This window comes from Cryptotermes secundus, unplaced genomic scaffold, assembly GCF_002891405.2.
Source record: "Cryptotermes secundus unplaced genomic scaffold, Csec_1.0 scaffold318, whole genome shotgun sequence".
In the NCBI taxonomy this organism is placed as follows: Eukaryota; Metazoa; Arthropoda; class Insecta; order Blattodea; family Kalotermitidae; genus Cryptotermes; species Cryptotermes secundus.
In genome coordinates this window covers 1298437-1326288 of record NW_019730108.1, presented here as the reverse complement: position 1 = coordinate 1326288, position 27852 = coordinate 1298437, and the positions used below count along the sequence as shown (strand labels likewise).

General features: G+C 38.4%; 2 protein-coding genes across 2 annotated transcripts; one reads left to right on the top strand and one right to left on the bottom strand.

Moving 5' to 3' along the window:
* Nucleotides 1-3767: 3767 nt before the first annotated feature.
* Nucleotides 3768-8855, bottom strand: LOC111866124. Its single transcript, XM_023854758.2, has 4 exons — nt 8708-8855; nt 7950-8018; nt 7714-7836; nt 3768-4984 (listed from the first exon to the last, which is right to left on the bottom strand). The coding sequence occupies exons 2-4, from the start codon at nt 7970-7972 to the stop codon at nt 4798-4800; spliced, it is 333 nt and encodes a 110-aa protein (XP_023710526.2). The 5' UTR covers nt 7973-8018; nt 8708-8855; the 3' UTR covers nt 3768-4797.
* Nucleotides 8856-9630: 775 nt separating this feature from the next.
* On the top strand, nt 9631-26716 carry LOC111866110 (histone acetyltransferase KAT8). The gene is made up of 7 exons (XM_023854707.2): nt 9631-10029; nt 10611-10722; nt 13492-13639; nt 16183-16401; nt 18550-18780; nt 19791-20035; nt 23569-26716. Exons 1-7 carry the CDS (start codon nt 9765-9767, stop codon nt 23789-23791), a joined length of 1443 nt encoding a protein of 480 aa, XP_023710475.1. The 5' UTR covers nt 9631-9764; the 3' UTR covers nt 23792-26716.
* Nucleotides 26717-27852: the final 1136 nt, after the last annotated feature.

Genomic DNA, 27852 nt, shown 5'->3' with positions numbered 1-27852 from the left:
ATTTGAGCTGATTTCTGTAAGGGTTAAGTGTAAATTGTGTACAGTATAAACTGTACAGTGTAGATTGCAAGATAAGTTAGGGAACATAATTTTCCCATTCATTTCTCAAGCATCCTGTGTAAAAATGTAATTATATTGTGTCCACAACATCTGGGGGTGTGTCATCATCAGTGACATAAATCATCATATAATCATTACAGAGTTACTAGAATCTATTTTCAGCACATGGTGGGGTTCTTGTTGAACACACAGGACTTGCCTTTCATAAGGTTACATGCTTGAGGTGTATGACATACCCTCAGAGGTGTTTTATACTTTACAAACAAATTTAAGTACACTTCAAATTGAAGCTGTATGAAAATTAAAGAAACTGCATGTGTTAAATGTGATCCATTACTAGTCACATAAGATGGTTTTTACTGTGTAATCATATTATTCAAAATGGCAGAAATTACATGAATTATAACTTCAAACAAGTTTATTTCCAGTGCTTGAATTGGAAGCGAACATCTAAGGGAGTGAAAACCTTAAGCCAATGAATATTAATGGGTGGCTGCACTGTATTAAGTTACAAATGGTGAAGATACAAACTAGTATTCGAGAACATGCTTCTGTAATGTGGGGCATCACTGTAATTTGACCACTCCAACTGCAGTTTTCTAAATATCAGACATTTAGTCGAGTAGACACAGAAGTAACAGACATCCTATAATAGGTAAGGTAAAGCTATCCCTGTAAGAGGCTGTGAGGACCCATAGGGGTGTGAGACGTCGAGGTTCCCACATCTAGCCAATCAGCTCACAGATAGCGGCAAGGTTGTCAGCCTCACATGCCGACCGACTGCCCTTTATCCCCAGGAAAATTCCTGGTACTCATTTCTGTTAGAGGTTGAGTCCAACCCAGGGCCATATTGCAGCTGGAAGGATTACGTAAATTGAAAAAATTCAATGACCTCATCAGGAATTGAACCAGCGACCTTCTGGCTGGTAGCATAGTGCCTCAACCAACTACACTACCATGTGTCCCCACAAACATCCTGTATGGTATTATAAGGTAAAAGTATTCCAATTCAAGCACTGTTCTTTACCTCTTATACAGTCATTGAGAATTTCTTAAAATCTGGAGGCCAGATACAGGTGAAACAGTATTTTCCAGCTGAACTGTGTGACTGATTACAACTGGAAGCAAGACATGTGGTTACTTAACTATATTATGGGTTCCCACAATACAAGCTCCAAAAAACAGTTTAAATATATAGATGCAGTGCTTGGTGGGCTGACAGGTCATGTGAGATACATGTGAAAGATGACTGGAAGTTCTGGTTGGAGCCAAGTGTGAAAATTGTCACCAGCCAAAATTATTTGGTTGCCAGTGGCAACTGAATCTTTTAACCCCTCCCTAAGAGAAGGCAAAACAATTATCATGGTCCACCTGCTGTGACTTGCCTCACCTTCTGTTCACTGGAGGATTTTGTGTGTGTAATTACATAGCTTATTTTGAAATGGTATTAGCTACAAGGATTATTTTTTTCAGTACAAAATCTGTATATCATCTGCCAATACATAGAATTCAAGCATGGGACAGGTGCCATGATGGCCCGTCTCTGTCTCCACTGTGTGACAGTGTCGAGTGACTGCCATTTATTTGTTATTGTTATCAACAAGACTGTTGATTTTGTATGAATGTGATATAGTGTAATGACATTTAATGTGCATAATCAGTTTTTTTGTGTATGAACTCATTCCGCTCATCAAATCACATCATAAATTTGAAAACAAGCACAGTACAACAGTGTGACTTCTGTGCTTTTATATATTTCTTTGATGTTAATAAAATTTTATAAAAATCATATAGTATGGAACATTACTATAAGCAACCTTTCAACCTTCCCATCTGAAACCCTCATCAAAGTTGTACAGAAGTTGAGCAGGTTGGTGTAGTGGTAATGGTCTAGACTTGTATGTGGGAGATGCTTGGTTCAGATTATAATCAGAACAATAGCTCTCTTGATATGTTTAATGTTTTCTGCACTCCATCCAGGCAAATGACAGGATATTACCATGGTCAGGTCACAGTTGCTTCCAAATTTTCTCCAGTTCAGTAATCATCCTACCATTTGAGGCTCTCCTCTGACCCTGCTGTAAAATAAATCACAAAAAAATAATGATATACGACTACTAATATCCACAGGAGATGAAAATGTAAACTGGAATGAGCTATATTTTTATGAATCAAGCGCACATTTCTGTAATTCATACTCATTAAGATAAGTACCATGCTTATGTGGGTTTCAGCCAAACTCAACAATTATAAAGGAAAGGTATTTTTTTTTAATTCGCTTAGTGGGGGGTGGAGTCCAGCTGGCTCCACTCGGCACTGCGGCCACTGATTGGCCTATTGTACCTGCTCCGGGTGATTATGATGATGGAGAATTTGGTGGAATGAAGATTGGCAGGGGAAACCGAAGTACTCGGAGAAAACCTGCCCCAGCGACACTTTGTCCACCACAAATCCCACTTGACCAGACCCGGGATCGAACCCAGGCCGCCACGGTGGGAAGCCAGCGACTAACCGCTTGAGCTATGGCGCGGCCTTAAAGGATAGGTAAGTCCTACATCTGTTAACCTTAAAGAAACATTAGAAACAGTTCTTAGCCATCAAAAACAGATGACACCAGATGGTATGTAGACCTTCTAATAGTAACACTGTAATATTTCATCATCTCATTCATGTACACAACTTCTGTAATTGATACAGTGTTGCTAAATAATTATGACTGCATCATCCAAAGCAGCATTGTCAGTTGTACTGTTGAACTGCAAGGGCTGTGCCAAGTCCGAATCCAGTCAGAGGTGGAAGAAATGCAAGCCTCTGCCAATGTTACATTCCTAGAAATCAGAGGTTTGCATGAAACTGGGAAGTTCGGGAAATTGCAGCCATGACTAATGCATGCAAGAACCTAACTGTATAACCAAATTTTACTCAGAAATTCTGGAGGGAAGAGAACACTTGGAACACCTTGGTGCAGATAAGGATAATATTAAAAGGAATCATGTAAAGAGGGTGTGAGGTTATGAAGTGGATTCAATTGCCCATTACAGCCCTGTTTTCAGTAAGTATGTATTTCCTGAATGCTGAAGCCACTGACATTTCTTATATATACATTAAAAATATTGTTACAAGAACCCAAATACCATGATCAGCAAATCTGGATATAAATGGAAAATAACAGATACATGAAATCTGTGATTTGCAAGGGACTGTAGTGTCATATTTTTCTGTCAAAAACATTGAATCCTCGGGCTGGATTCTGCATCAGGAAAGAGTTGGTCTATTCTCAAACCGAAGGCAGAAACCAAAGACGTGGAAGCTGTGTATTTCAGTATAATTACAACTTTAATTTCAGTTCACATACAATAGTTTTATTTGGTGTATATAATTGATAAATAGTTTTGTACTGTAGTGTTCCATGTGGTAGGTATGTACTGATATTTCAGAGGAACACATTGCCTCTAGTTTCATGCTGAAGTGGAAGATTGAACCATTATGTTCCTCCAGAACACTGGTAACTACCTATCAGACTACTTGGTCTCATAACCCACTAGACTATATTAGGAAACTTCGCTGCCATGAAAATCTCAAATTTTACATATAACTAGTTTCACATTTCACCTGTACAATTTGTCTTGTTCTTGTACTGATTATCAATAGTTTTTTATATGGAGCTGATTATACTAACCATGGGATATACTGCAGTTCCTCATTTGATTTTTCTCAAAAGCCTTTATTTCCTTTATCTCACATGTAGGAACCTTCAAATTAATGCAATTGTACCTTATTTATTTCACAATTTCTTTCTGATTTTTAATTAAAAAACAATTGAAAAATGCTGAAGCCAGAACTAAGTCCACATACATTTGCTTGATGGACGGAGTAATTACAGTTTATTATCAGTTTACCAGTAGGATAAGATCTAAAATACCAGCAAATCAGAAAATGTGTTTAATACTGAAACAAAATACAGCATATTTATTATATACTAACACCACTATACTTAAAAACTTCAAGGCATTGATTATAATGACTAAATGTGCAAGGATCAGTAGTACAGCACACAGCTTATTTTTGAGGAACAAGTTTATTTTAACAATACTTTTAAAACTGCAATTGTTATCCTGCCCCCATTTTGTAACAAATAAATTGAATAATTTCAAAAGGGAGAAGTGATTTGCGTGTGACGGTAAATACAAAACCATCACGCATCACTTAGCCTCGTACAACTCTGATGGTCCATAGTGGAGTTAATTATGTCAGATTTCTATTAAACAATTACAGAGAACATATTACATGACAGTAGTACATCTATTTAACTAAGCAACGCAACACAACACAAAGATTTCAATCTACTGTAGCTAGAGACCACCTTGGGAAATTGCTGATGCACAGAACTCATTTTTGTGCAAATGACGCTGAATGTGGAGCAAATATACAGCATTCTAGATAGAAAATTCTTGTGTAGCGCCAGGAACTTCATGCCATGAAGGTTAATGTCTCTATTCCTTTATTACAGACTAGAGCACAATCGAGATATAGAACATATTACTGAAAAGTTTATTTGTTACCTGAACTGAAAACTGTATTTTTTCTTAATTCTGACAGATTCACTCTTGCACATAATTTGATAGCCTGCCATTAGTACAACACGTCTCACTGCTCAATGTCCAAATTGAAACGTTATCCTACCATTAAGCGTGTAAATAAGAATTATTACATAAAGAACAGACTTTATCATGTATTTTATGCAGATCCATCAATTTCGAGCTGTGAATCTACAAAATCTAAGTAGTTCTGTCCCACTCGAATAAGAGTGACTCCTGAGGATAGTCCAATAAGGCTGCAGAGTGTCACATTATGGGGAAGTACACTTCTAAGTACAGCCCACAGGAGAACTGAACCAAACGTGAACATGAGAGAACCGAAGGTGCTGAAAGAGAAAGGCATTAAGGTAGCGGTATCATCATCATCTTTACAATGTTCATGTATCATAAGGTAACTAACAGCACAGCACTAAGTTTTGCTTGAAAATGAACTGTTCTTATCATTTTCTAAGATTAACATGGATATCGGCGAAAGAGAGTGGGAGGTCACGAAACTGAACTATGACAAGTTCACAGTCAGATTTTTGTAACATTACAATCCACAGGAACAGAGAATTTATTGAGCAGTCTCATAACTGCCGCTCAGTGATTATCTTCTAATATGGCACTGGTTACACAAATGACATTGTTTACTTCTGAGAGCTGTCAAACTTCATACTAACACATTATTATTATTATTATTATTATTATTATTATTATTAAGATACATTTCTTTGATCCAACAGTCACCCCATAGGGCTGGATATAAAAACTGTCATATATCATGTCAGAGACAAACAGTCACATACAGTAGAGTACAGATACACATTAAATGTAATATGTAAAATCTAAAGTACAAAGTAACAATAAATCAAGCCTCCTGGAAAACAATACAAGTTGTCAGTAAAGAAAACATATAAAATATAAAATAATAAATAAGGCCTTTTGCAAAAAAGCGCAAGTTGTCAATCAAATTATAACAAATTATAAAGGAAAATATTAACTCTGCTGACAACATCAATCAACTAGAATTGATACAACTCAACCTTCCAATTCTTAGTTTAAATATTAGATGTTAAAACAATTGGGAACAGCCCCCTTGACTCAGAACACAGACAGGACCCACAATATGTTCTGACTGTGCATTTATCTTTATGCTTCTTACATGGTCAACAAATTCCTCAATGGAGTAAAAGGAATTTCTTAATAAACATCTTTTTAAAGCAACCCTAAATTGATCTGTATCTGTTCTTAACATTGAGATACTGTCTGGTAACATGTTAAAGAACCTGACACCTGAGTGATACACACCGCTCTGATACAACAACAAACGAGAAGCAGGCATATGAAAAAGATTGTTATTCCTGGTGCCAATTGTGTATATATTATTTATCAAAAACTTGTCACGGTTTTTTTACAACAAAAGTCAATAGTGATAACAAGTATACACAGGGAATTGGCAATATTCCCAGCTTCTTAAACAGATCACGACATGAGCGAGTTGGTCCAACTCCCATCATTATTCTTATTGTTTTCTTTTGCATACGAAAAACTTTAAGACAATCAGGGGTATTACCCCAGTATATTATGCCATATTTCATTAAAGAATGATAATATGCATAATGAACAGATTTTAAGTTATTTTTGTTTAGAATGTAAGATAATTTTCGCATTTCTAATCCAACCATACTCAATTTATGAAGTAACTGATTTACATGCACCTTACAAGTCATATGATTATCAATCTGTAAACCCAGAAATGTTGTAGCTTCAGCTGTTTTGAGTATTGTGTTAAGAAGCATAGTTGTTAGTGGATAATCAGTATGTATTGTTGGTGTAAACTTTATAATTTTTGTTTTGTCAAGATTTAATGCAAGAAGATTTGCCTGAAACCATCTACTCATATGACTACAAATATCATCTAATTTTATTTTTAAATTATTATAGTCCTTGGCTGTACAGACAATGCTTATGTCATCTGCAAATATTATGACTTCAAAAAATTCTCTTATTTCAAGGGGAAAATCGTTGATATAAATATTAAAAAGTTGAGGTCCCAAGACTGAACCCTGTGGCACACCAGAGCGAACTAGCTCCCAGTCTGAATTATCATTGCCAACAACAAGCCTAAGTGAATAAAACTGCTTTATTTCACACATAAAAATAAGATGCATTAGATGATAAGACAGAAAAACATGATAACTTATACTGAAGCTATCCAATCAGCCAGGATAGCTTTTTACACATTACAAGTTCCCAAATGAGTAATGACTGTTCTGTTGAAAAAAGATCTTATCAGTAGTTGATCAAAAACCACAATAACTTCATCTACATATAGTCTTAATCTTGAGAGGATATTGGATAAAATTCTCAATGAAGATGACAGCAGTGATATCCCCTGGTAATTACTACAGTCAGTTTTATCACTCTTCTTTGGAACTGGTGCAATAATACATTCCTTCCACTGATCAGGCAAGTCTTCCTTATTCCAAATGAATTAGCTTATGGATCCTAGAATGTAATATTTCACCTTCTGCTTGAATCAGTTCTGCTAGGATTTGACCACTAACTGGCAATTTATATCTTTTCAACTTTGCAGTAGAAATTTTAACCTCAAAAGGACTAGGATCAGGTAATAATGGCTCAGCTGTATATATATCTCTATCTGCCCAACATCACTGACTCTATGTACATTCAATAACTGAGAAAAGTAGTTCTTCCACTTATTCAAAATGTTGTGGGAACCTGGAAGCAGATTACAATTTTCATCCTTCACCAAGTTACTTCCAGGTTAGTAACCCCTCTTACAGAAATTTATTCCTCTATACAGGTCTAGTTCTTACTGTTTTTTGGAAGCTCACCAATTTTGTCTTTCAGATATTCCCTCTTTTTATACCTGCAATGCCTGCTGGCTTCATGTCTTACACTGTTCTGATTATCCCCGTTTATTTCACTTCGATCCTGTAACCACTGCAATTTGCCTTGCTTGCTTCCTTCGGCCTAATAATTGTAGGCATCCTATGTCGAGCCATGGCCCAGCAAACTTACTAAGTTGGAAAATACCATTACAACTCACCTATAAGCAATCCGTAGTTTCAATGGGGCAGCATTTAAATGTGGCCGATTATAAATGTACAATCCGGATCCAATCAATGTATTAAGAAGCAGGACATTTGTTACATCACGCTTCGGAATGAATCTGTTAACAGAATTCATACGTGATTTATATTAACATATACATCACTCACGTCACTACTACTGAGAATATCAAATTACTACACAAGACTAATTCTAACAGCTACATTCACCTACCTTGCCACCAGACCAGGATTCATAACATTTACAGACAGAAAACTGTAGCTTACAGCACCAAGAACTGGGCTATAATAGAACAGAACATTCTTCTTAGTAAAAGGCTTAATCCCACATTCTTGCACTATTGTAACTAAAGATTTACGCTCCTCAGGTCGTCGGCCTGATACAGCCATTTTCCAGAATTTTGTACCTTGGTGGAGGTTTCGGACGATTTTATTCTCATACAACTTTGAAATGTGCTGCCCAGCATGACCACACGGGAAGAAGCAAAATTCCCAACCGTCAGATAAATAGGGCGAAATTGGGTGACACTATTAAGCTATTTTTATCACTAGAGTAAGCGTGATTCGTAATTATTGTTGATTGAGTTGATAAGGTAATTGGGACTGGCTTCATCGATTTGGTTCAACTGAAGACGGAGACAGAATCCAATCTCCGAAATATCGTTTACATTTACATCTATTTTCACTTCATGGATCCAATCATCTCCCCGTAGGGCTGGATATAAAACGTCACATATTACAAATTCGTGATGGCTACACATTATTCGTCCTATGTCCAATAAAACATATAATCAGGCCTCTCACAGATAGCTCAAGTTGTCAGGACAACACAAATGGGTCGTGGAAAAACCATTGTCAAATTCATGTCTTGCCATTCCACACATACTGGCACGCCGTATCATTAAAACAGTTACATTATAAAATATTAAAATTCATAAGAAAAACAGACATCATACACACTATTACACTTACAACAAGCAAGTCTCAACAATATATAATTCACGCACACAGACCAATTTTAAAACGGGACGGTGGATAATGTCCAGGAACACAAAAATTGTATTGATTGGGCGAAGTCGGTGTATCACACTGAACACTTTACGGCACACTGAACTCGGAATAGAATGTTGGGGCTGGCCTATATTCCTATGATGAAATATTTCAGCAACATCCTCTGGGTTGCTTTTGAAACCACCATTCTGTAATTACCCTGTTGTGGTCCTTAAGGACATAAGAGCAACCTCGATTAGAGTTTTTCTGGCTACATTGCTGACTGCTTCCATTTACAAAAACATGTTTAGGTGATACCATTAGCGGCAAGGGATTTTCGAATATTATGATTTCTCTAACAAGCTGTATAATGTTCAATGATTTTTAGATTTACCCACTATATGACTGCACAAATGCCTGGTTCCTAGGTATGTACAACAATCCACTGGCTATTCTAGTTATTGAAAGACAATATTCTGGTGACATATTGCATTAACTGTTGACATTATTAATAAAATCTTGAAATTTCAAAAATAAAGTTTCTTAGTTTGCATACATTTGATGTTGTTGCCAAAAAATAATTATTTTTCACACTAATATTATCTTATTAAAACTCTCATGTTTAAACATGCCTTAATTTATCCCAGTTGGCTTGTTTCAACTATACACATGTGCAAATTATTGTGCTGTTTCATTTAACTATATAGCCCGCAGATTTAATTTAGAAACTGAGCTCGGGGTTTGGATTTCCTACTTCCGTGAAAAGCTTGGTCATATTGCGTTAGGTTCTTCTAACTGTCACGTTAGGTTATATTAGGTTAGGTAGGTGCATCAGTAAATTTTTGCTGAAGAGAGAAATTCATACGTTGGGTGACTATGTTGGTAATACTATGAGAATATTTTGATTCCGTTGGAGGAAGTGGCTGCGGAGTGTAGGAAGGTGCTTGAAGTTATAAATGCAGTATTCGAGCTTGTGATGAAATGCATTAACCTTGTATGGTTATAACATTAATTTAATATTTTTTTAAAATGATGCATTATGAAGAATAACAGACAAATTCTGTTGTCGGCACTTGTCAGAGCTAAATTAAGCCGTTTGTGTAATAAGATGGCGGATTCTGTAAGTGATATGGAAAACGTCGGAGAAAAGCTTGAAAATGCCTTTATCAAACAGGAAAGGAGGACAGAGAACTCCCAGTCAGATAATAAAGTAAGCGGTGATAATGAAGATGCAGACTCCGTGGAAGAACAACCCTTGGATATTGGAGAGCACTACCTAGTTCGAAGAAGTGATGGTTCCTGGCGTAAGTAGACCGCATGCAGGTCTTGCAGTCAAATAACGGCAATATATATCATTGTGGTGCGTAAATAATATTTTTATTGTGATATGAAGTGTTTGGCTCTCCCTCCCCCAATTTATATTTTTGCAAGATTTTAATGGTAACAGCACTCACTGTATCAAGTCCGGAGGTCAGTATTGCGAAAACTCGTAGGTTTGCATATAGGTGGAAGGATCGTGTCATTATTAAAGGGTTTCCAGCATTACGTAATTTATGTAGACCTTGTAACATGCACTCTTAGTATAAATTTGATTTTGTTGTAGATCTAAATTCGTTGAACACTTACTCTTTAGTGTGGTGATTCACATGATAATATGGAAATAGTGCGAAAATATTGGATTTATAAAAGACTCTTTTAAGTATGAAAAGATCCAGCACTTCAGTGACACTGTTCTGTTACCAGATCACAGAAAAAATATATGTATGGAGGCTGAGTTAGAGGTCTGGTTGCTGTGGTTTGTGTAAGGAGAGTGTATCAATTTATTTTATGGAAACTATCACCAGAAGCCCCATCAAAGTATTATGCTCATTTGACATGTTTTCAGATCCAGCAGAAGTCATCCAGACTCGTTACAATGATGCTGAAATCCATTATGAATATTATGTGCATTATGAAGGTTACAATAGACGACTGGATGAATGGGTTCAAAGGGACAGGTAATGTATATCTTTCTGGTCATGGATAATTGGCTGTTTAAAAAGGTCTATGTGATTATACAACCTTAAGACATCTCTTACATGATAATGTGAGATTATTTCTTGGCAATTTGCATATAAGAAACATAGAAGGAGAGGTATATAGATTCTCTGATCTATAATAACAGATTGTTGCTGTACAACCATCTATTCAGCACATCCCTGTATCCAACTCAACCTCATGTGACACAAACCATTAAAATATGGTTGACGGTGCTAACCATGAATGTAGCATTTCCAGAATGCAATGAACACTAGACTTTTCAGCTTAACTCTTTGACCGGCGCGAAGGGTATTTAAATCCCACCCCTGTCCTGCCCCTGCCCTTTAAACCTTATGTTGCTAAAATGCATGTAGGTTACTTTTTCCTAAACAACTTCAACAAAAATTGGTTTTTAAAAACGAAATTTTCAGGAACTAATTAAAATGCAATATTTTATGCAATAAATGCCTTTCCATACCTCTTTATTAGTTTTTCTTCGTGTGATAAACATTGAAACATGAAAGTTTGCAGAGAGCCACACCACAGCCTGCACACATGATACTTGTTTCTTTTCTAACCTTGTGCTTAGTACTCACGCGACACTTTCTCAGGGCACCATTCTTCTTATTGTTACTGTTAGGTACATGGACCATTTTGTGAATTTTCAAGCCACCCTCTAGACGATTTGCTGGCTCTTTCACTGGTGGTCTTTTCAAGGTCGAGGGCGGAGGCGTGACTGCACTCTAGTCTGACGCAATAGATTCGTCATCCACTTCATTCCTTGACTTTTCTCCCTCTCCACCCTCTTTGTTTGGTTCAGTCATTTTTCTACACAGTCCAATATAAAATCTTTGAATCTGTAATTTCTCTTCTTGTATTTTTCGTTTGTTGTGTTCTTTTTGAATAGAATGAAACTATTCAACCGCAAAGACATGTTTTGTCCATACCATGGGTGTGAAATAGGGGCCTAGTGGACAAATATTCTTCAATTTCAGGGCGTTTGTCGATTCCTGTCATGAACACAATTCCTAAGTATGTCCAGATTTCATCTGATGTGACATAATTGTAATTGTGTTTTCGAGAGTGAGGAGCTAACTCATGTGTGTTGAAGTGCTGGTGAGCATAGCGATTGGTTTCAGTTGTGATGTGATTTACCAAGTCGTCATCCAGAAAAAATTTTAATCCATGAAAAGGGATGCATTTTATGTGTTATATCAATTTTGATCCCGAAACTATTAGCAAATGGAAATATTGGGGGTACAATGTCTCCGTACGTTCATGAGATGGGCGTGTCAGGCACCGCACTCGTGGTAGGTAAATGTTCATGATTACTGTCTTGTGGATCATTGTCTATCACTGTATTATTGTCACTATCAACTTCATCCAATTCAGGAATCATTATTTCATCGCCACTATCATCATCAGAACAAATCTCGTTCACAACATTTTCCAGCTGGTCTGTAGGAACACGAAGACACTTGCTGCAAGAAGCCATGGTGAAACTGAATGAATGTGAAATATTTTCTGACCTTTTCCTTCTCAGAGGGTTCTGACAGTAATATAGACCCCCACAAAGTTTACAAGGGTTCTTTACAAACATGCACAAAAAGTATCATATATATGTCTTTGGTTGATGAGTGCCAAGAGAGCAAAGAAGGGAAGAGATTGTCAAAGCGTTAAAACATGCCAACGCCAGAGAACGGCTGGCATCGTCTGGGCGTTAAAACACACCCGCGCCAGTCAAAGAGTTAATAAGATTAAAAGAAGGCTCAAAACTTTCATTAATCCTGTACCTTGTGATGCTCTGTGGAGAAAAATTAACACCTAAGCATCCTGTATGAATATTTCTACTCCTTTAATTTTGTATTGTCCATTGTCACGCCACATACCCATGTTTTCACTTAACTCTTGTCATTTCTTCCATTGGTCTTTAACATTTTCATAAGATCTGTGGATGACAGTTTTACTTGCTGGTTTCTCAGACTCATTTCCAGATCATTATGAAAATTTGTGAAACGGAGAAGAAGCAAGTGATACACTATATTCACTTGTAGAAAATCTGTTTACTGTGATATTGTATGTATCAGTAATCAGCTGTTATTTGTTAGTCTGAAACATCTTGGACTATAAAAGTGAAATTTGGCAAATCTTTCTAAAAATTGTGGTGTTGAATTTTGTTAAATGCTTTTAACATGTTGAGGCACTGCTATGAACGTTTCTTCGGGGTTCGCCATCCTCTGGAAATGTTCCAGCCAGGCTAATGAGTACCCTCACATGGGTAATGAACTCTCAGTTTCATAGAGTGGTTGTTCGGTGATAGAACTGAAAGAATATTTACCACAAATTGTTATTTGTTGGATAAGAAGAGCATAAGAAATCAGAAAGTAGGGTAAGATGAAATTAACCACATGTCCTGCAACCAGACGAAAGCAAGGAAAGTGATCGGTAGAACTGGTTGATCTTGAGAATTCTCCTGTTCATTTAGGAACACATTGAGCTTCAATGTACCAGTGGCAGTAATAAGAGCCTCCAAACTCTGTGCGTATGTTTTCAGCTTGCATAGCTCATGTGGACGCGTCTTTATGATTGCCTCACCTTCTCTCTGTTGGACGGTAGTGCAGACTGTTGGAATTCTGTCAGGTGCTGTTAACATTGAAGTTACCAGCATGAAACTTGTAGCCCTCTGGGTGAGCAGTCCTCCAGAAGTTTCCCAGCCTCGTTAATTAGATTTCTTTTTTCTTCTGCAGAGTGATGATCTCGCACTTTGACATGTCAGATCATCAGTGGAAAAACAGTGAAAGAATATCAGCGGGCGATTTATTATCTGATCAGTCAGACAGGAAGATCACACGCAATCAGAAAAGAAGACACGATGAGATTAATCATATTCAAAAGGTAAATATTTATGAATTTTGTGTACCTGACATATAAATGTTTAATTTTCAGGGCACTAGAACTCCTTAGAGGAAATCTTTTGGACTCTAACCCTTATTTGTTATTCAGGAACTAGGGAGATAAAAGTGGCCATGAAAGTTGTATGTGAATAATATTTTACTGACAGCCAGAAGGGATTACAGCTCTTTAATGTTACCCCTGCATGTGTTTATAACAGTTCCAGGTTACATAGCACCAGAAGACTGGTTTTGATTTGTGTCAACAAGAGATCCACCTTCTGCTTTCTGGATGTTTTCTCTCTGCTGAAGCTACTTCCCTTGGAGAGGTTACTTTGTCTCTGTGAAGAGATTGAATTCATAGATGCTCATGTATAGGGAATATGATGAGTTTTCAAAGAAATCCTCATTGCTGTCATGTCAGAAAGTCTTTGATATTGGTGGCTGTGTGGTCACATTCATTGGTCATGTAGAACAGTTGGTGAATGAGGGAAAAAATGCTGCTGCTTTCATCATAACACTGGGTAGAGATTGTACTTTTGAAACTTACAGTACTATGTGAGTCATTTCATAAATAATGCACAGGTTGGCAACACTGCAGATTAGATGACGCAACAACAGTGAGCCTCACGTCAGTTACAGTTCAGGGCTTGAGAAAGAAGCTTGTCATTTCGTTTCATTTATAATGTATTCTGTTCTTAAATAACCTGAGTTAGAAATGGAGCCTGCACGGTTCTCGTGTATTGTGACTGTTGAAGATCAAAGGTTGTACATTAAGATCGAAACTTTACATGGAAAAAACCTGACAGAAATCCACAGTGCTTTAAGTGAAGTTTATGGCGAGTTAAGAGTGGACCGTAGTACAGTTTTTCACTGGGCTAGTCGTTTTCATGGTGGTCGTGAGCATAAACGATGATCCAAGGCCAGGAAGGCCGAAAACATCAACAGATGAACGAAGTGTGAAATTTGTTATGTGACATAAACACTGTCCCAAGTGCAACAATTTATTGTACTTTTGTCTTGCCCTCTTCTACACTACATGTTCCGGCCGCAAACGGCCATAATCAGGTGTATGCACTTACGTAGCTGTTACACTGCATCTAGTTTAAAATTTAAAACCACAAGTCTTCCCAATTGTTCTTTTCGTCGTTACTAACAGGTTTCGATTTATTAGAATCTACTTCGCTGATATCTGTCTGCTTTGTGCATTATCTTTGTTGCCTACACTCGTCAATTTTGATATTATGAACCGGCACTTTTAAAATCTTCAGTTCTAATTTAAAATTATTTTAAAAATTAAAATTGTCAGGGTTCTTCGCCCTATGTCTGTAGTGCTGCAGCGGCTACTTCTTGTTTTCAGCACTGTTATTCTGTGTAGGCTCCCTGTGTGCGGCCGCTGCTTATCTTTACTACGTATGGGTTAGACGTGGGTTAGAGACTTTGAACCAGAGCTGAAATCACAGTCCAACGAGTGGAGAGGTCCATCTTCCCCACGATCAAAAAAATTTCGACGATCTCAACCAAAAGTCAAACAAATGATGATCTTTGCGTATGATCACCAAGGAATCTTCATGACAGACAGAGTTCTGTGCGGGAAAAGTGTCACAGCAGTTTATTATCGTGACTGTGCAAAATCTGGGCTGATCATTCTCCATGAGAACGCTCGCCCGCACATTGGGAATGTAACAGAAAAGCTGCGCCAATACGGTTGGGAGGTGTTGCCTCATGCTGCCTACAGCCGGGACATGGGTCCACCAGACTTTGACTTATTCCCAAAGTTGAAAGAACCTATGCGAGGCTGTGGTTTTCCCCCTATGGAAGAGCTTTCTGCTGCAGTTACCTGAGCCATTCGACTGGTAAACAAAGATGGTGTCCTGGATGGAATAGTAAAGCTTTCCACACGTTGAGACTCGATCATGGAGAAGCAGGGGTACTATATTGAAGGACTGTAAAGAGATATTAAAACAGTAAACAGTTGTTGCTATGTAAGGTCTACAACAATATGTGACTATGAGAAGCAGTGGATTGTGTGCTAGCCAATCGCAAGCTAGAAACCATTCACTGTGTAGCAATGGCTGAGTAAACAGCCGGTGCTAGGCAAAGCCTACAACAATACGGACAGCGAACTATTTCCTATGAGGTCCTCTATTAAGAGGAGAGAGTGGTGTGGGTGTTGCAAGCAGTAATATTGTTGGTACTATTTTTTTTTAATGCTAGTGGGGTGGGACTAAGTCCCTTGTACTGTGGCCACTTCTGGCTTATTGTACCCCAGATGATAGGTGAGGGTGATTGTGGAGCAATTGGTGGCATGAAGATTGGCAGGGGAAACCAAAATACTTGGAGGAAACCTGCCCCAGCACCACTTTGTCCACCACAAATCGTTGGTACTATATTATCAGTCTTCAATTCTTCAAACCGAAGTGCGTCTGTGTACTGTGCAACTATAATAAATATTTACGGAACAGTTCAACAAGTGATTGTCTCTTCATATAACGACACCCCACAGGTGTGAGATGTAAGATGTAATATCCCAGTTGTTTCTTTCAGACATACGCAGAAATGGATCCAACAACAGCTGCCCTCGAGAAAGAACATGAAGCTATTACAAAAGTGAAATACATTGACAGGATCCAGATTGGCAGATACGAGATTGATACGTGGTATTTCAGCCCATACCCTGAGGAATATGGCAAACAGTCAAAGTTGTGGATTTGTGAGTACTGCCTGAAGTATATGAGGCTGGAGAAGACATATCGGTATCACTTGGTATGTATGTGTGACAGAAACCGAGGGCTGTTACATGACCAAAGTTAGGCATGTTTCGCACATTATTTGAAAGGATATATTTGTATTAGAGTATACGTCCATATCTCCCCCTCCTCCCTCCCAAGGGTACATTAATTGCAAGTGGCTAAACACAACATTATACCAGACAGCAAAAATACCTGAGTTTTGTCCAGAGTCTAGTTTCATCATAGTACAATGGCACCTCCATTTAATGTCCCTTGATATAACATTTTCTGACTTTTAATGTTCAGTTTCAATGATCTTGGGAGCTGGAATAGTGTAGTTGGTATAGTGACTGGCTACCTGCTGGGTGACCAAGAGGTTGGAGTTTGAGTCCCGGTGGGGGCAATAATTTTCACTTCTCCACGTCCAGACCGGCTCTGGGGTCCACCCAACCTCTTATCCAGTGGGTACCAGGGGTAAAGCGACCAGGGTGTGAAGCTGACCGCTCACCTCCAACTAGTGCTGAGATCAAGAAAATATGGTGCTGTACATCCACTCCCCCATACGCCTTCATGGCGTAGTGCTTAATTAGTTAAGCACAGGGAGAACTTCACCTTATTTCAATGTTCGCAAGTTATTAATCTCATAAATTTTCCCTGTTCAAGATTTTCCTCTGTTTCGTGTTCAATTTTGCTGTTCTCCAAAGAAACTGTAAATGGTAGTTTCACCTTATAAGCTGAAGAAGGGGGAACAATTAAGAAACTGAATTTTAAAGATTGGTGGTTTATTTTTTGATTGACATCCATGATCTCTGTCATAATACTTGTGCACCATTTTGACTGTCATGGCTGCTATATGTATTGGTAAGAGCACAAAGTATATTTCATAATATTTTTGGTTGGTCTGTTAGGTCCATGATAGGATGCAGGAGACTGAACACTTAACATTTTTATGTAAATATTACCTGAACCTGGAAACTGATCATTTTGATTGAGATTTCTTTTCCTCCAAGACCCTTGAGGAAGATCTTAATATCTTCAAAAGTTGTACATGTTTTTCCTTCAGCATGTTTCCTGTTGTATCATGTAATTAAATAAACCAAAAAGAACATGAATATCTGTGTGGGTGTAGACATTATTTTGTGCTGCAGTGGCTAGTGTGGAAGTTTTTACAAAAGTGAGATAAACTTCAGAACTAAGAATATGTTGCATGTTCGAATGGAAATTGTACTTAAAAGGTTTGAACAAAACTACTGCTTGCCATAATATATCAACACCATTTCATACACAGAAGTAAACTCAGTCATTACTCTCAGGAGCCGCTTTTTGTCCCAAGCCTGAGTAGAGTAGTATGGGTTGCCAAAAATGTGAGCTGTTTAAATGCCCTGTGGTTTAATTCAGTACTCATAACACTGTTGATTTCTACCATCACTTGTTCCAGTTTTAGCTTAATTGAGATTTAAATAAGCTAATGTATGCTGTCTTGTAGCATTGTGTCCATGTAAAGTTGAATTCCACTCAAAAGACAGACTTCTAGAACACCACCTATTTGTAATTTGAGGATAATGCTATATGTACTGTGTCCAGAAAATAATGGTGGGATTTCTGGAGGCTCTGTCTGCAGATAACAAATGGTGTCACATTGAATTTTATACAATTACATTCCTCTACTCGAATGAGCGGCCACTGTTTTCTACTCCAGTTTAGTATTTTGGTATTTTTCCATTTATCTGGTCATTTCCTGTGTGCAACATTTCATGGAAAATGGGTTGGCAGGGCTGATTCAGTTCTGTGGCTACCTAGGAGCTCAGATTTTACACCACTTGATTTTTTATTTTGGGGCTATGTAAAAAACTATGTTTATATGGACAAAATTTATGACCAGAATCATTTGGAAGCAAGAACAGGAGAAGCTGCTGAGCTGGTAACAAGAGATATGGTACATTTTATGTGGCAAGAGGTGGAATATCAGTTGGACATATGCAAGGTGATAAATGGTACACATGTGGAAACTAATTATGTTCAAAACTATTTGAGGTGCACTTTAAAATGAAGTATTGATATTTTGAGCACACTGTATTGTTTGGAAAGTGTGGTGAAGAATGGAGAATTCTCTCGGTGAAAGACATTGATTTTGAAAGCATGTGTTTTTATGAATTTTTGTGCTTTTCAACTCATATTCCAGAGTGAATGTACGTGGCGAATGCCCCCAGGGAAGGAAATATACCGAAAGGGTACGCTGTCCATCTGGGAAGTTGACGGCAAGGATCACAAGATATACAGTCAGAACCTGTGCTTGCTAGCTAAATTGTTTCTCGATCATAAGACGCTTTATTTTGACGTTGAACCATTTTTGTTCTACATTCTGTGTGAAGTGGATAAACATGGAGCCCATCTTGTTGGCTATTTCTCGAAGGTAACTCGATGGATGTGAATATCGAATGATATATGTTCAAATCATTTTAACCTCCTATGTTGGAATAATGAGGAATGGCTTGTAAGACAATGTTCTTTCCGTTAAACATTCAGGCGCACTTGTGAACACTTCAAATTTTGTTGACTATTTACTTTAACAGTTGGTGTGAGGATTTTATTCTTGGATTTTTCAGGCAAATCCTGTGAAACTTGTGCAGTAAAATGATAAATAACTGTTTTATGGTATCGAACTGCAATGTCAGCCTAAACAAACCCTTTTGAAAGTGGCAGGATTCAGATGCAAATGGTCAGAGTAACATGTCCTTTGATTACAACTCAAGTGGTAAAGTGGTGTTTCTTGATGTTGATTTTGTGTACTGTTCAGTGTTGTATGGTACCCTTTTATATTATGGCTCAGTTGGTATAGTGTTGGGCTCTGGGCTGAATGACTGGGGTTCAGTTCCTGGGATGGGCAACAGATTTTTCTGTACTCCACAGTGTCCAGACTGGTTCTTAGACCTACCGAGCCTTGTATCCAGTAGGTAGTGGGGCTTTTTATCCAGGCGTGAAGTAGCAGGAGTGTGGAGCTTGATAACTCACCTTCGTCTAGTGCTGAGGTCAAAAAAGGTGGAGCTATACTGCCACTCCCCCACACATCTTCATGGCATGGTGCTTAATTGATTAAGCGCAGGGACAACTTTACCCTTTCCTTTTATATTTCTCATAGTATTTGTGGGAACTTAGCAAGAAGGTGCTGAATACAGTTCCACTGGGGAACCCCCATTCAAAAGAAACAGAATGTAAAGTAGGTTGAAGTAGGTCAGAAAAAGGCTCAGTTGATAGATGACTTTTTGTGATAATGAATTTTTCAGTCTGCAGAAACTACTGTTCTGGTACCAGGGAATTTTTTGTAACAGCCTGAATCCTCTCTCTCTCTCTCTCTCTAGGCATGTGTGCGTGTAAGAATTTTTATGCCTACATTTGCAGTGTCTGTTTGTATTTTACTTTTAGGAAAAGGAATCTCCAGATGGAAATAATGTGGCATGCATCTTGACACTGCCTCCTTATCAGCGCCAGGGATATGGGAAGCTTCTAATTGCCTTCAGTTATGAACTCTCTAAGATGGAAGCTGCAGTTGGCAGTCCTGAAAAACCCCTCTCTGACCTTGGTAAACTGAGTTACCGTTCATACTGGTCATGGGTTCTTCTGGAAATACTTCGTGACTTCAGAGGAACTCTTTCTATTAAGGATCTTAGGTAAGCAGTTTCCCTTTACAGGACTTTGCGTTTGAAAGTTAATGTATTATCTCATGTTAGTGGCTAGACATGGTTTTTGGTCTGATAATTGGATTTACTGAATGCCTCTAACTCAGTAACTACAAATGATTATTACAGTTTCATTAATTTACATGTTCTGTAAATGTCTACAGCTACATCACACACAAAGTCTTGTGATTTTTGCTGTGTCATCACTAGTCATTGGTAGACAGCAGTGTTAACACTGGGGATTTCTCATGGCCAGCCACGAACTGTCACAGCTCAGTAACAACTCGTGACTAACTGGCTGGTTGGTGAGATAAATTTCTGCTGGTCCTTTGCCAGCACAGTCATTCTTGGTTCTGAGTCCTCTGGGACTTAGGACCATATTTTACTGTCTCATGTCCTCTGGGACTCAGGACCACGTTTTACTGTCTCATGACTCTGGGAGTTGTGATATTCTACTGACTGCTGCTTCTGTCCCTTGTTATACAATCTTGGAGCAGACTGCATAGAAAACTTCACACTCTCTATTGTTGTTGCCTTGGAAATGTGTTCACTGTGCTGCTGCCTATAAATGACTGTCTCTGCAGGTTCCACTATTCCAGCTTTCAGCCATAATGTCACAGTATTAAGAGTGAGGTAGCCTGCCTGCACCCTTGTACAAGTCAGTGTGTATATTTCAAACTGATGTTACATGTAATCTTGTGGCTGATCCTGTTTCTGCTTTTCTACACCTTCTCTTCAATAAAAACATACTATAGTAGATCCTCAGTATAAAGCTGGTATCAGGGGACAGCTTCAGTACTCGTGTTACAACTGAAATGAGCTTCTTTTGGCTTATTTTGGACTTCACCCATTGTCTGGTATGTAAAAGACAAAAAACCAGGACGTTTCGGAGACTGGATCTGTCTCCGTCTTCAGGTGGATAGGGAAGGATAAACCTACTCAGTTGGGCCCCTTAGAAAGAGCTAGTCTCAATCACTGGACAAACCCCAGTCTGTAGAAAAACAACCTATGAACAACCAACAACCGGTTCCATCAATGGGAGGAAAGGATAAAATCACAGTAAAAACATGATAGAAAATTTGTGCCAAGCATGCACTTGTCAACAATGTAAAGAAACAGAAGTATAGGTTTATATTCCATGAATTAAGTTAAAAACGAAAGTAAAAACTGGATAATGCATGCCTAATCTGCGTGGATAAAGAATCGTGCCACCATGGCGACTTCCGGGAATCAGACTAATCCCCGGAACAAAACTTGCAGGAGTAGTGGAACCACTAATATTCATAAAATTACATTTTTGATTTGTTAACCTCTTCATTGATGAGGGGGATCCATATGGGAGAAATATCCAAACTGGGTTGGCTGATCGGATTGGATGAACATGCCATATGAGCCGACCCTTTGTATTTTCTGTAGCTCTTTCTAAGGGGCCCAACTGAGTAGGTTTATCCTTCCCTATCCACCTGAAGACGGAGACAGATCCAGTCTTCGAAACGTCGTGGTTTTTTGTCTTTTTGTCTTTTACATACCAGACGATGGGTGAAGTTCAAAATAAGCCAAAAGAAGTACAGTATACACCATCGTCAGAATCCTTTCAAGTCTAACTGAAGTGAGGTTTATCAAATTTCGGAAGCTCTATTATTGTTTATATTTATTCAGGAACTAAAATATGTACAGGCAACCCTGAGCATATGACCCCCCCACATCTACAACCATTTTCTTCATGTCAAATTTACACTGAAAACCTTACTTATGCCTTTCAGACACATTTAAGGGTATCAAGTCAGCATTGAAAATTGTTGAGATGGATGAACCCTGATTTTGAGCACAGTTCAAAGCTCACTTTAACAATGCCTATGCTTTCTACATAGAAATTTTCTGTGAAAATAAAAAGGCATCTTCAGACCAAACATATTTGGATACTGTTTTAAGGAGCCTCTGCCTGTCCAGTGCTGTGGAAATAGCCTCAGTGCCCAAACTTCTAGTTGACCAACTAACTTCCATGAATCTAGCCCTCTGCCACTTGCAAGTAGTTCAGTATTTGACAATCCATGTGCAGTTCCATTCCCTTCTGCTTCTGCTCCTCGAAGCTCAAATTATATAATAGAGAGCTGAGCTTTAGTGATATGAATTTTTGAAATATGTGTTTTTTTTTGTATCAAGTGTGTGCATTTATTAATAAATACCTTTAAATATATGTGGTTACTGTTTTCCTCCATTTTCTTACTCAGATTTAATAATTTTAGGATATGAAATGGGTTTCCAGGAATGGAACTGCAGTTTATAACAGTCTGCTTATGGGGTATATGGGTTTGACTTATGACAGCTCTCCAGGAACAGGTTAGGTTGTGTGCAGCTCACCTGTACATAAAACTTGAGGTACATCTCAGGCTGTGGCCAGGCAGATAAAAGGGGTGGTCATTAAATTTTGCTCTTTGAATAAAAGAGTCTCAAGTCAGAGAAACCAGAAATGTATGGCCTCTTTGTAGTGAACTGTGGACTTCATGCTCTGTACCTACGATTGCAGCAAGGAAAGTTGTAGTACAGTTTTGTGCTGTAACTGAAGCATTTCATAGAAATGTGTGGCACCCATGTGCACATACATACCCAACGTTGTGAGGCCGCGCCAAAGCTCAGGTGGTTAGTTGCTGGCTTCCCATCGTGGCGGCCCGGGTTTGGTCAAGTGGGATTTGTGGTGGACAAAGTGGCGCTGGGGCAGGTTTTCTCCGAATACTTCGGTTTCCCCTGTCAATCTTCATTCCGCCAGTTGCTCCACAATCACCCTCACCTACCATCTGGGGTTGGTACAATAGGCCAGAAGTGGCCGCAGCACAAGGGACTTAGTCCCACCCCACTAGCAATAAAAAAAATACCCAATGTTGTGACAAAGCAGTAACACACTAGAGTTACATTTTGGAGGATTTGAGTTCAAATCAAACCTGTTCCAACTGCTTAAACAATATTTGAACGCCCATTTACAATTCTGTGTTACATATTCTCCATTACAGTATGGCCATGCACCCACAGATGTGTGACACAATGGCACAAAACTTTCTGTCAATCTGTCATTGTGCTTGTCCCCTTCTCACTGTGAAGGACTCCCTGACATATTATATACATTCCAAAGGATTGTGAATTATGTTCTGAAACTGTTGTAGCATAGTCATGGTATAAAGCATATGCTGCTTTGTTTGTGGAGCTGGGATATTTCAATCAGTATATTGACTGTTGATTTGCTGGATGATAGAAGTGTTGGAGTTCAAGTTCCTGGCACGGTCAAGAATTTTCTCTTCTCCCATGATCCACACTGGCTCTCAGGCCCACCCAGCCTCTTACCCAATGAGTACCAGGGGCTTTTCCCTGGGGATAAAGCAGCTGGGGCTCGAAGCTGACCACTTACCTCCAACTAGCGCCAAGGTCAAGAAAACATGGATCTATACATCCACTTCCCCATACGCCTTCATGGCATAGTGCTTAATTAGTTAAGCACAGGGACAGCTTTAGCGTTTTTACTTTGTTTGCAGTGAGATGACGAGTATAACCCAGACAGACATAATTTCAACACTTCAGTCGATGAACATGGTGAAATATTGGAAGGGTCAACATGTGATATGTGTAACTCCTAAATTAGTGGAAGAACATATAAAATCTTCGCAGTTCAAGAGGCCAAGACTCGTAGTGGATACAAGTGCGTTACGATGGGCTCCACCAAGGAAAGCTCAGCCAACAAGACCTGGGAAAAAGTGAATGTGATGTGCACAGTTCCTATTGTGTTTAAACTGTTTGTAAATTGATATAAAGGTGAGTGGATGTTGGTGCAAGTGAGTTGAGCAAATGGAAGTGAGAGTTACACTAAAGTTGGGGTAGTTTGTGGTGAAATATCCCCATTTATAGTTACCTTTCTTGTTACAGTTGAGTCCATTATTCTGAAAGGGTAGCATTTGAAGCATCTGCAATAAAATTTTGATCAAAATGCAGATAGAATATTTCTTACACGAGGTGCCCTGCCACACAATGGCCAGGCTTTGGGAGAATATTCTGCAGGTTTGGAACAAAAGAATGCCGTAAACAATAGTTTATTTCATCATTGTTATCAAGCTAAGCCCTAGTGTAGTGTAGCGCAAAATGAATAACTTTCATTTGAATTGTTTTCTTACCACCAAAGGGTTTACATCGAAATTATTTTCACCTTCTGTGTGAATTTGGACACACATGGGACGTGCTGGGAGCAGTGAGTAGTATAATGCTGCCTTCTGTAGCAGCGTTACTTGTAACAGAGGAACAAATTTTAACTTGACCGCACAACATTCTCAATCAATAGCTCCTAACTCAGCTTTTGTTTTGTTCAACTTGATAATCAGTTCATTAAGTTCTGAATTTGAAATGTAATCTGTAAGACAGATTGGGAATGATGCTGTTAACCTTCCACTTTATTGTGTAATCATACATGTTTAACCCGTGGCAGTTGCCTCATTGAGCTGTTACTGAATTTAGCTAGCATCTCAGCAGCTTTAAGATTCTTTTCCATTTTGGCGGCTGCTGACTGGCATGGTCGCTTACTGTCTTGCCTTGTGAATGGTCCTCCCATGATGGCTTCTTTCTTCTTGTGAATGCCGACTGCCTGATACAGAAACTGGCTTTGATGTCTTTACTTATGGCATAAGCGCTGTAATATTAACTGTCCGTTCTGGTATGATGACTCACAAATATTCAGTGTGGTGAAAATGCCTGAAATCGGTGACAGGCTGCCCTGTAGTGGTCAAACGATCCAACTCCTGCTTACAATGTCTGGATGATAAGGAACTGCTGTAGTAGCTAGCATGTTCCCTTCACAGGTCCTTGGTACTTGGGACCCCTCTGGCAGTGGATATCCTCCTCCCCCCAGCCAGGACAGGTTCGCAACTTGTATTGTTTATCAACATAAAGCTTTACAGCATGTTATGTTTTGGAAAGTGCTACTGATATTCTGTCCGTATATGACTGCATGTTTAAATATGGGGAGTGTTTGACATTTTGATGCAGTAAGAAACAGCTGCACGAGCTGAGTACAGTAATCAGACAGAATGAATACATGATAGTGATGTCAGCAAAATGCAGTAGACCAGAGCTTGCCTGTATGATGGTGATGAATCATACAGTTGTTTACGGTATTGGTTTATGGTATTCTGGATTGTTGAAAATAATTGTTGTCTGGGCTGTGATGCAATAGAGATTGTTGTTTTGCATTGTTTTGGGATCTCTGTTTGATATATTCCTTCTGGAATATAATATAATTTAGAAGTATTTGTATTTTTCTATTGATCTCTCCATCAGTGGACAGTGGATTGATGTTCTGATGATGTACAAACAATATCACGTATGTATCGGTTGTAGGATATTCTTGTAATAGAATCTAGTTACTTTGTTGGTTTGTAGTTGCTAACACCTCAGAGTTTTACACATTCTGTATGCAGTGCACGAAAGAACACCACCTTATAAGGAGGTTGAATCTGTACATACACACGTTTCTCTCACCCAGCAGAGTTATACAAAACTTTGTGCAATAAATCCAGATTTGGGATCGTAATGTATGCATTTCCAAATTGGAATTTTCAGAATGAAACCATTGTCTGTTGATCAGAATTGGCACAGTTGCAAAAAGAAGAATTAATGAAATTCCCAGAAGATACACATTTGCGATACTCCATATGTAATGATAATATGGATTTGTAATATTACAGTTTAATAAAAGATTATTGATAATTTTCATTTCATGCATCCTATTGTGTTACAATATACAACCTCTTTATTAACCGTCACAACACACATATGAAGAGCCGTAGCTAGGCACTGATCTTGCTGTTTGTTGTGTTGACGGTTAATAGAGAGGTTGATTATTGATAACATAAGATATGGATTAATAAGATTTGTTTGGTACCTTGTTCAGAATTACATTTTCCACTTGAATCAACCATTATTACATTGAAAACCTCGGGTCTCAGTTTATCTAAATGCCCTGCTGTCACATTTGATAGAGTAAAATGTGCCATTGTGTGTATGTGTATTTGGATCAGCCTTAGCTGGTTCTGACAGTGATATGGTATTGGGCTTTGTCAGTCATGTGGTATTCTGAAGGCAGCTCATTTTGATCATGTTGTGTTCAAAATATTACATTCTGGACAAAATTCAGAAATTCATGAATACTAAATATGTATACAGTGGACTGCTTATTTAGCGTTCCTCAGTTAAGGTTTTCCGTCATTTAAAGTTGAATTTGAAGATTCCAAGACAATTATTTGTGTCACATTTCTTCCATGTAAGATTTTCCTTGGTTTGATGTTGAAATTCATCACTCCACAAAGAATCCTGAAATCCGGGTTCTACTTTGTGGTTTTGAAGGTTTCATTGGTCTCTTTTGTCAGGAAATTGTAGATTTAAGTGCTGTAAAAATGGTTAATTTGGGTTGACTGTATTTCACACTTTAAATTTTAGTAAGTTTAAAAAGGATATAAGTGATGCTGTGTATATAATTCAGTGCAACTCAGAGTTGTATAGTCCGCAGATTGTGTCAGTTGACTGTTTCACTGTTAAAGGAGTTCTGGACAGGCATTGTTCTCTGATGATGAGGCTCTTATATTGAAACCCTGTTTGTAAAAATATGAAGAAAATATAATGAATTTATGTTGATTAAGATATTGGTTGTAGAACCTGAAGTTTCAGCACCAGAAATATCAAAGGTTGGCATCTTTTCAATTTTCACACCAAAATCTGTATATATTGATCTCACGTGTTCCATCTTAGTCTTGATTTCATTGATTAGTATTAGGTGATGTGTAAAAGTCACAGTGTTTCTGGTTATTTTATGTTCCAAATTGTACCCTTGTGTTATTTCTCTTAGGTCCATATGTTTTCTGAGAATATTCTTTTCTTCACACATTCCCTGACAGCAAGATACCACATTCTACAATCATAAAGAACTGTCATGTGTGTACAGACTTCTGTTTTGTAAGATGCAGACAGTGGTTTTACATTTTGATCTGCAGGATTTTAGAAGGAGTTTGTGGTTGGTTCATGGTCTCTGTGTATGTCATGCCATAGGAGCTATGGTGGTAAAGTCCAGTCCATTCTGAGATGTCACTTGCAGGTGGTCAACTTTGTGCTTCAGCCAGTTTTATCTCTGGGAAAACAATCATGCGGATGGATCCTGAATTCCTAAAGTATATTGCAACTGAGATGTGGGAAGACAAAAGAACAGATGGAGACAATCATAAATGAGGTTGGAACAGGGTAATGCCTAATCACTGGATTGCGCCAGAAGAAGAGGAAGATCTTCCATATGTTTTAGGGAGGTTTGGTGGGTCCTAGTGCCAGTTTTCATAAGCTGGCAAGGAGAAGAATCTCAGCCAGTGAGTCACATTGTTGAGATGTGCTGGCTGTTCTGAAATATTTTATAGGAGAGAAAGAGGAATTTACTGCAAAATTTAATTTTTCATGAAAAGCAGAGTGGTTTGCAGGATCTCAGTTTTAAAATATAATGTCTTAGCATTTAGTTTCTGCACTCAGGAATAGATTGTGCTTGGGTCACAGAAGGAAACCCCTTGGACCAACTCCCACCCACACATCCCTACTTCCCTGTATTCCTTCTAGTCTAACAATACCGCAGCAGGCAGAAAGGGAGAAACCCCAAATGCCTTCATCCTCACCATCAACGGTACTTCTTTTAGTGGTCTCAGTATAACTGTCAGCAGCTGCTAACCCATCAGCACACTTGACTGCCACAGGACAATCACCTGTTTAGGTTGTTCTGAGAAGCAGAGCTGGAAATGGGA

Excerpts from the sequence above, each read along its gene's own strand:
- LOC111866124 (XM_023854758.2), bottom strand. The coding sequence starts at position 7,972 with ATGAATCCTGGTCTGGTGGCAAG. Across the intron at positions 7,837-7,949 it reads AATCCTGGTCTGGTGGCAAG|ATTCATTCCGAAGCGTGATG; the intron begins GTAGGTGAATGT and ends TTCTGTTAACAG. Across the intron at positions 4,985-7,713 it reads AAACTACGGATTGCTTATAG|CACCTTCGGTTCTCTCATGT; the intron begins GTGAGTTGTAAT and ends TTTCTCTTTCAG.
- LOC111866110 (XM_023854707.2), top strand. The coding sequence starts at position 9,765 with ATGAAGAATAACAGACAAATTCTGTTGTCGGCACTTGTCAGAGCTAAA. Across the intron at positions 10,030-10,610 it reads AAGAAGTGATGGTTCCTGGC|ATCCAGCAGAAGTCATCCAG; the intron begins GTAAGTAGACCG and ends ACATGTTTTCAG. Across the intron at positions 20,036-23,568 it reads CTTTCTATTAAGGATCTTAG|TGAGATGACGAGTATAACCC; the intron begins GTAAGCAGTTTC and ends CTTTGTTTGCAG.